A 10,176-nucleotide genomic window follows, 5' to 3' on the forward strand; every position below is an offset into this window, starting at 1 on the left:
TAAGCGTAAAAGAAAATCAGATTTTTTAAATGTTACCATCGAGTCTAAAACTTTCGCTAAAACAAAATTTTCTCTAAAAAAATACGTTTTTTATAATTTTTTCTATCATAAAGTCACTAATATAAACAATACTGTTGATCATACGCAAAAACAGTGTTCAGATGACCGATGGAAAATTTATTCACCTACAATATGCTAAAGAGGGATTTCAAATTACTGTTATTCCGTCCGAGATATTTGAATCTAAGTACATGAACTTTTTTTATTTTTCTGAAATTTCATATTTGGAGCATAACTCAAAAACGGTTCTACTGAGATTTTTTTGAATTTCATTTTCGGATTCAGCGTCCGATTTTACATTAAAAATGACCTTCAGTTTACCAAGTTCAAAAATGCTGTAAACTAGTGTAAACAATTCAACAAAATATCGTGTAAATTTAGAGGAAAAAGAGGCGATCCAGACTTTCTTCGTCAACTAAACGTTTAGCTGTGTACATCATTTTGTTCAACAATTAGTTTTTCACATGGTTACATGATTCAATTGTATCTATTCGCTTTCTGATGTATTCTCGAATTTTACAAGGTATAATTTTTTATCATATCGCATCGACAGGAATTAAGCGACACGGTTAGCTTTAGGATGAATAAAGCTACCAAAAATGATCATTCATGGTGAAAAACTATAGGATACTTCGTTTGACTGCAGTTCATTGAAAAATTTCTTAAGTATAGGGGAAAAGAGGCGAAATGAGCCTCTTTTTGTAGTAAATTAAAAATTGGAGTACACCAATCGAATCAGCCGACATTTTTACGAAAATAAATATGGTTTTTATGATTTTTTCGTAGCAAGGTAAATTGCTGCGAACGGAACTCTCACTACACTCTTAAAAAAATAGGTGAAATCGGGCATAATGCGGTGTAGACCATTCGATTCCTTCTGTTTTTTTTTCATAAAGAATGGTTTTTTTTTTCAAGCGAGACATTCTTGCCTGGATTGAGTACCTTTTTTGGCTAGAAAATCCCCACTGTGCAATGGTTTGGCAAACCATAAAAAATGCGTTTTATAACTTTGTAATTCCATTTAAATTTAAATTTATCCATATAAACTGGAACAGACTAATAGATACGCCCAAAAAACTGACTTGTGTAAAATGTCACTTCAGTCGGATTTGATTCAGGGGTGCCTCAAAAAGCTCAGTTCTGGTTTTTTCCTCAAAAATCACCAAAAGTGAGGAAAAAGCAAATCAGAAAACTCAAAATTTGAATTTTGGAGCCAAATGACTTAAAAATGCGCAAAAAGTCAAAATCTGGTGTTGTCTCGAAAATTTTTTTTTGCCAAAAACCGACTTCAAAATTTAAAAAACAAAGTAAGGAGAGACCAAAGGAAATCCACAAAATCGATATTTGAATTGTTAATTGTGATTCTAACGTCGATTTTTTTTTTACTTTAAAGCTTCTATATCATTTGGGTCCATTCGAGATTTTGTGTTATATAAAAAAAATGTTGACAAAAATCTACTCGCTAGGACCGGCCGTTTTTCAGAAAATCAAATAAGTCCCAGATAGTTGATTTTTGGCTTATAAAACATTCAAAATACAAAACATCGAATTTTCGACGAATTTCCAAAAATACCTGTTTTTAAATTATTTTCACCAGAGAATTTTTTACTTAAGCTAATTCTGTAAGAAGATGGATGAGCAACTGGAAAATTTAGTCTAATTTAGGACGTTTTGGCTTCTCAGTCATTTGAAATATGATTAAAAACAGCAAATTTACTCAATGTCCAATGTCCACCGTTTCGATGTCTACTGACATAAACAGTACACACTCTATTTTCCGTAATGATGGCCAAGGCCATGGCCGAAACGTTGGACATTGAGTAAATGTGCTGTTTTTAATCATATTTCAAATGACTGAGAAGCCGAAACGTCCTAAATTAGGCTAGTAATTCTAGAATTTCTAAAATCGATTTTTGAAAATATTTGTTTTCAGAGATAACAGATTTCAACTGTTTATGCATTTTCAAGTCAGGTGGAATCTAAATCAAAATTTGATTTTTTCAATTTCCTTTGGTCCCTCTTTCGATGATTTTTGAGAGTCAAAAAAAATTGATAATGCTTTGATGCACTCCTAAATCAAGTTCAATTGAGCTGAGTCTGTGTTCAAAATTTGATCCTAAAGTTTTTACCATTCATCATTTCATCATTTAGCCATTTCATCATTTCATATATTGCCACTCTGATATGACTTAAGAAAATCTAAACTGGGAAATTCAAAGTCACGCTTTCAATTTGTTCATGAATCATCTTTTTTATGGATATCTTAGTAAAAATTCGTTAAGGAAGAATGAAAATACTTGATCTCTTGATCCTTGAAAAATCTAATTAATTGGGATTTTAAAATCTTTTTTATCATTTGAAATGTTTCACACACGAAAGAATTAAAATAAAAACATTTATTTCAATATGTCAATCGTTAGAGTATAATATGAAATTCCTAATGCCATATTTTCAAAGCAATAGAAAAACTCTCAATTTTGTTAAGAAAAAGTTTTCCAAATATATGTTAAGGGATTAATTAATCCCTTTAGTTCAAAAAATATATTTTTCTTCTGAATGGCTGTTGATCATTTTTAAGCACTAAATTATTAATATTTATCCAATGACTGATGTTTATCCAATAATTGTTTGATAAAAAGGACTCAGAAAAGGAGCTTTTATCTGAATCAATGAATAGTCCGTCTTAAAATATGCAATAAATATAGAGTAATAGACAAACTTTAAGAACTCTTTCTGTCTGACACTTATAAACTGTGAAATGGAAACTAATATGACAAAAAAAGTCAATGGAATTTTAATCATTGAATTTTGTCTCAAGTCTCCTTTAATAATGGATCTTGGTCTTCTTTAAATTTCAAACAACAATTTGTTCTAGTCCCACGAAGTCCAAAAGACGACGATCTGCAAATTTTCAAATTTTTTAATTTGAAAAGTTCGTTTAAAGAAAAAAATGATCAATCAAGATTGACTCTTTTCAACGGCATGACTGTTAAAAATATCTCTTTGAAAACTTGAAGAATTCCACTTTTTCAAAATTTATTCTTAACAAATGATATATATATATATATATATATATATATATATATATATATATATATATATATATATATATATATATATATATATATATATATATATATATATATATATATATATATATATATATATATATATATATATATATATATATATATATATATATATATATATATATATATATATATATATATATATATATATATATATATATATATATATATATATATATATATATATATATATAAGTTAAAGACGGATCTACAAAATCACCGATGCAACCAACATCAGAATCATCATCAGACGCATCAAGCTTCCCACGATCGTTCATAACCAGCTACCCAACATTGCACGTGCCGAAGACGACAACAAGGTGTCATCTTAAGCCAGCCGGCCAGCCGGCCAGCCAGCCATCCAGCCATCCAGCCATCCAGCCATCCAGCCATCCAGCCATCCAGCCATCCAGCCATCCAGCCATCCAGCCATCCAGCCATCCAGCCATCCAGCCATCCAGCCATCCAGCCATCCAGCCATCCAGCCATCCAGCCATCCAGCCATCCAGCCATCCAGCCATCCAGCCATCCAGCCAATCAGCCAGACAGCCAGCCAGCCAGCCATCATCGTGAGAAATAATTGTATACATGTTTCACAGGAAAGGTTAGGAATAGAGAGCTAATAAATAAGAGTGATCCAGAAAATAAATGCAATTCGTTTAGTGATCGTCGAGCTAATTAGTTCGTAGTTATTTTTTAAAAATCCGAAAAGGCTCCGAAAGCCTTTAATTGGCGCAGTCGGCGCGGATTTCGGAAAGTATATTCTACCGCCGTGAGTGCTTCCGCGAACGAATATCGCGCGAATTGCGTAGAATTTCTTTTTGAAAACCGCAGAGTCTAACGCGAACCGCGAGTGGGTTAGGAAGTGAAATTGTGTTTGAGCGCATATCAAGAACAATTGCACAGACTATAAAGTGAAGTGAGTTAAAGTCCGTTGAGAGCAGATCAAAAGGAGTGAAACCACGGAACTACCACCCGCCAGACGAAGGACCTACATCATCATTTCAAAGGATTCCCAACGCATATGGGCCTGTATCCTTTGCTAAGGTAAGCTTAGTTTTAATTAGAAGTTAATTTGTGACAGTGTTCAATAATTAAAACTTAACTAAATCTTTGAGAATTTTAGAATCAAATAGGTAATAAAAATCAATTATCATTCAGCAGTAATTTCTACAAAATTTCAAGTGCTACGGTGTTCAGTGATCAGAGTGAATAAAATTAAATTCAGGAAGTGATTCAGATTATAAAAAAAAAAAATTCGAAATGGATAATCAAGCTAGATTGGCTGAATTACAAGCTGCGATTATTGATCGCGACGATCAAATACACCAGCTTAGAATGGAATTGCAAGGTGCCGTAGAAGCTGTCCAAGCAGCTCAGGCCCAACCACTTCGTTATCAATTACCCCAACCAGTTGGAGGTACAGAAGCGATTTTGAAATCACTCCAAACTCCTCAAATTATCAGGGACATTGGCAGCTTTGATGGTAACCCTGTGAAGTTACACAGTTTCGTTAAATCAATAGATAATTTAATCCCTTTCTTGGAAGAGGCTAGAAACACACCTATCTTTCCAGTTTGGATGCAAGCAATCCGGACAAAAATTATAGGAGATGCAGATACTGTACTTGAAATTTATGGTACTTCTCTGAATTGGGAGGACATAAAAAACACGTTGATCACTCATTATAGTGATAAACGCGATGAAATCTCCCTGACTAGGGATTTGTTTAAACTAAATCAATCGACTACCGTCGAAGATTTTTACAGTAAAATTTCGCATTCAATTTCATTATTGGTGAATTTACTGAATTTGAATGAAGAAAATGAAGACGTCAAACAAGCAAAAAACACATTTTATCAGGAGCTTGGATTAAAGGTATTTCTTGCAGGTCTGAAAGAACCACTTGGGCCTATTATTAGAGCTCAAGCTCCAAAGACATTAAAGGATGCCTTGAGACTTTGTTTAGAAGAGGGAAATTATAATTACGTTAAAAACCCTTACAAACTTGCACCCACAGTTCCACCAAAACCAAACTATTTACCACCAAATTTATTCCAACCTTCAGCGAGGCTATTGCAACCACCTCCAAGACCACATCCATCAGTCTTCCAACCAAGACCGTTTCAACCAATGCCTAGATTTTTCAATCCACAACCCAAACCAACTCCTATGGACGTTGACCCATCGATAAGGTCACGTCACGTGAATTATTTAAACAGACCGAATTACCAGCTAGAACAGGAATATGCATGGTACTATCCTCAAGACCCCTCCTTACATTTCTACGGCGAACATAGTGACCCAGTTAACAGCGCTGAAATGGAACAGCAACAACCAGATCAAATTTATGATGACACAGCAGAGGCAACGACCAGCGAGCCATCATCAGCTGATGTGCCACGAGATGAAACAGATGATCTAAATTTTCAAGTGGTAATTACGAATTACTCGAACGAGGCCTGTAGAATTAGATTGAACGAACATTCTTTGAAACCAGAAATTATCAATTTTGAATGTGGAACACGAACTTCAGAAAAACCTATCATAAAAAAATCTCTTCTCGAACAACTTCGACCCTCGCATTTAAACGATGAAGTGCAAAGTAAACTTGTAAAATTAATCCATAAATATGAGGATCGTTATCCGATTCCGAATATAACAGACGTTCTCGTTGCTGACAGTCTATCTCGTGTTCGGACTGAACTGAATATCAATGAAAGCAGTTCATCTGATAGCATAAGTGCACACTCTGCAGACACAGATGACTCGGAATACATTCATTGTACGGAAAAACCACTAAATGTATTCAGCAATCAGATTATTCTTAAAATAGGTCCAGATGAACCGGATACGTACGAACAAATTTTTCCAAAAATGTTTAGAAGAACAATTACAAAATTGGTTTTCGGAGTTCCACTGTTAATCAAAATATTCAAAGAATACATGGATTTGAGACGAACTAACTGCATCATGTGCCCAGAAAGTTTGATAAATAGCATACAAATTGTATACAAAAATTATTTCAGTCGATGTAAATCATTTAAAGTTTTCATTAGCCAAAAACTATTGATTGATTTAAGAACGACTGAAGAACAGAGCCTGATAATTGAGCAAACTCATGAATCAGCTCATAGAGGGATTTGGGAAAACCACAGACAAATTTCAAAACGTTACTTTTTCCCAAGAATAAAATTTAGAATCCAACAATTCATCAAAATCTGCGAAGTATGCAACGTTAATAAATACGACCGACACCCGTACAAGATTCGTCTTGGTACCACACCGAATACAAAAAAGCCTTTTGAAATAATTCACATTGATCTGTTTTTATCAAAACCTCTTATATTTTTATCTGCAGTTGATAAATTTTCAAGATTTGGTGTTTTTATCCCAATTAAGTCAAGAACAATCACAGATATAAGAAAAGGGCTGCTTAAATTATTTTCAATCTATGATACACCAAGACTTATCGTGTGCGATAACGAACCAGCTTTGAGATCAGCCGAAATAAGAGGTATGGCAAGCAATTTAAATGTCCAAATGCACTTCGTGCCCGCAAACCATAGTGAAAGTAACGGATTAGTCGAAAGATTTCACTCAACAGTGGCTGAAATTTTTCGATGCATTAAACCACAATACGCTGATTTGACGCAAAAAGAAATTTTCCTTATTGCATGTACATTGTATAATAATACAATCCATTCGGCTACTAAATTAAAACCAAGAGAAATTTTTTATGGCTTAAAAGATGGACACGAAAGGCCTCTGGACATTGAGCAAATGGTGAATGAAAGAAACAAATTTTATGATGAGGTTATTTTGGCCAATGAAAAGACTCAAAAACAAAATTTAGCCTACCACAACAAAGGTAGAGAAAGACAACCTCACATAAATGAGAACAAAACTGTCTACAAGTTAATCCAAGGGATTAAAAGAAAAACAAAAGAAAGATATAAACCGACCAAAGCTGTTGAGGACCAAGGACGAGTTATCCTCGACAGGTCTGGACGACAAATTCATAAAGAAAATGTTAAACGATTATAAACTAATATTTTTTATTTTTCAGGATGCACTCTTCATTAATCATCATAATGATATTCATTCCCTTTTCCTATCCCAAATTTATCCAACTCCATGATATCACAAATAATCCAGGAGCGCTGACTCTCAGTGCGGGAGAGGGCAGAATTCACGAAGGGTATAACAGACTTTTTCATACGGTTGATTTAAAAGAATTAGGAACTACGATAGGAGTATTAGAGAATTTAATTGCAAAAGTTAATAGTTCAACAGGAAATTTTATCAGGTTAATTAATCTCAAATTTAAACAAATCAATGAAACATACAGAGCCCTCCTCCCAAATTCGAAAAGTAAGCGTTCTATTGAAATGCTAGGCAGTGCTATCAAATTCATTACAGGTAACTTAGACGCAGATGATTTACGAGAAATAAACGCAAACATAAATGATATCAAAAGATTAGACAATAATCTGATTGTTCAGAATAATAAACAAATTACAATTAATCAGGAGTTTCAAAATCGCTTACAAACCCTAACAGATGAAATAAGAAATCACGAAAATGTTTTGCTCAAACTAACTTTACAAAGGAATTACACTGTGAATGAAAATGCAAAAATTATAATACTTTTCCAATTAGACATTGTACTACAAACTCTAAGAACGCTTGAGAATGGAATAGCACTAGCCAAATTGAATATTGTAAACCGTCAATTATTGACTATCAATGAATTGAAAATTATAGCACAACAATTAGAGCAGGTAGATATTTCATTAGACAGTTTAGAAGATGTGTACAATTATCTCTCGGTCACGGTGTTCTACCACGGATATCATCTCATCATCAGTATCGACATTCCCAGAGTATCATCTACAATCTACGAAAGAATGATTATCGAGCAACTACCAATTAAAAACAAAACCGTCAACATTGATTATCATACAATACTTGTGCATTCTAATGAAACCATCGCAGTCTTACAAAACTATGAACAAATAGCCAAAACCTACGTTTACAAGAAAAATCAACTCTTGAATATTACCAACGATTTGTGTATTGCACCTTTAGTTCGAGGTCGAAGTGGAAAATGTCCCTTCAAAGAAACACCGCCAGCTACAGAGTACAGGCTTTTGGCCTATGGTACTTTAATCGTCAAAGCTACATTAGAGACGATTGTAATGAGTAGCACTTGCGGTATTAATCAAAAAGAACTTAAAGGTAATTATCTTATCATTTTTCACAATTGTTCGGTCATTATTCAAGATAGGCTTTTTGAGAACTTGGAATTATACTTCAAACACCCCATCATCTCCCCTCTCGGAACGTATCAAATAGAAGAAACGCAACTAGAAAAATTTTACAACACTTCATACCTGCACAAAATGCACATTGAAAATAGACAACACCTGGAATCACTGAAATCTCATCATTTCTCATCAGTCGGAGTAATTATTGGAGTATTTTCGATAGTCATCCTTGTTACAATCTACAGAAAACGCAACGAGATATCAACATTCTTCATAAAAAGCTCGGGACGCGCTTCTCTTCAGGATGGGCTAGTTAAAGACGGATCTACAAAATCACCGATGCAACCAACATCAGAATCATCATCAGACGCATCAAGCTTCCCACGATCGTTCATAACCAGCTACCCAACATTGCACGTGCCGAAGACGACAACAAGGTGTCATCTTAAGCCAGCCGGCCAGCCGGCCAGCCAGCCATCCAGCCATCCAGCCATCCAGCCATCCAGCCATCCAGCCATCCAGCCATCCAGCCATCCAGCCATCCAGCCATCCAGCCAGACAGCCAGCCAGCCAGCCATCATCGTGAGAAATAATTGTATACATGTTTCACAGGAAAGGTTAGGAATAGAGAGCTAATAAATAAGAGTGATCCAGAAAATAAATGCAATTCGTTTAGTGATCGTCGAGCTAATTAGTTCGTAGTTATTTTTTAAAAATCCGAAAAGGCTATATTATATATATATATATATATATATATATATATATATATATATATATATATATATATATATATATATATATATATATATATATATATATATATATATATATATATATATATATATATATATATATATAGATATATATATATATATATATATATATATATATATATAAATATATATATATATATATATATATATATATATATATATATATATATATATATATATATATATATATATATATATATATATATAAAAATGAATGTTTGTCTGTCTGTCTGTTCCCTATAGACTCGGAAACTACTGAACCGATCATCGTGAAACTTGGCATCTGAGGGTTTTTGGGGCCGGGGATGGTTTTTGTAATAGTCAAAACTCCATCCGACTTAAGGTAGGGGGGGCTTCCATACAAAATTTGTAGTTTTTCGAAACAAATTAAAGTCATGACATCCATTTTCTCGAGATTTTTTCTTCCTTTGGGCGGTTTGTTTTTCGTCTCCGCAAAAGGATAGTGACCATGGCATAGCATACTGATCAGTGGGAATATTTTGGCGCGTATTCCTCAACCAAGAATATTTTCAATGCACGTGGTGGCGATATGAAGCCTTGATGTGATTTTTTTTTCTTGATTCCTAGCTCATTTGTACAGCACATGGTTATGAATGACGCCTAGATGTGACCCAGATTGTCATTTTGTCGATCGAATAGAACATATACATTATTTCTGCCAAAATTTGAAATTGAAAAGTCATGGCATCCATTTTTAGAGATTTTCTTTTCTTTGAGGGATTTGTTTTTCGTCTCTATGGCCAAGCAAACGTCGTCACAAGTGGATTGTAACATCACGTAAAATACTGTTCATTGATCGCTGGAAAAATTTAACATTTAGGCGCCTGTTTCTCAACCAAGTACCTATATTTCTTGCGCACGTGGGGGCGATATGCAACCTAGATATCTTTTTCTTGCTTAATTGTACACAGCACGTGGAAATAAATGACGTCTAGATGTGACATGGATTGGTATTTTATCAAC

The 10,176-nt window shown here is 33.9% G+C and overlaps 1 protein-coding gene across 1 annotated transcript; it reads left to right on the plus strand.

Moving 5' to 3' along the window:
- The first annotated feature begins 3,821 nt into the window (after window positions 1-3,821).
- On the plus strand, window positions 3,822-8,914 carry LOC129756367 (uncharacterized). The gene is made up of 3 exons (XM_055753224.1): window positions 3,822-4,196; window positions 7,219-8,390; window positions 8,665-8,914. Exons 1-3 carry the CDS (start codon window positions 4,174-4,176, stop codon window positions 8,694-8,696), a joined length of 1,227 nt encoding a protein of 408 aa, XP_055609199.1. The 5' UTR covers window positions 3,822-4,173; the 3' UTR covers window positions 8,697-8,914.
- The last annotated feature ends 1,262 nt before the right edge of the window (window positions 8,915-10,176 follow it).

This window comes from Uranotaenia lowii, chromosome 3, assembly GCF_029784155.1.
Source record: "Uranotaenia lowii strain MFRU-FL chromosome 3, ASM2978415v1, whole genome shotgun sequence".
Taxonomy (NCBI): domain Eukaryota; kingdom Metazoa; phylum Arthropoda; class Insecta; order Diptera; family Culicidae; genus Uranotaenia; species Uranotaenia lowii.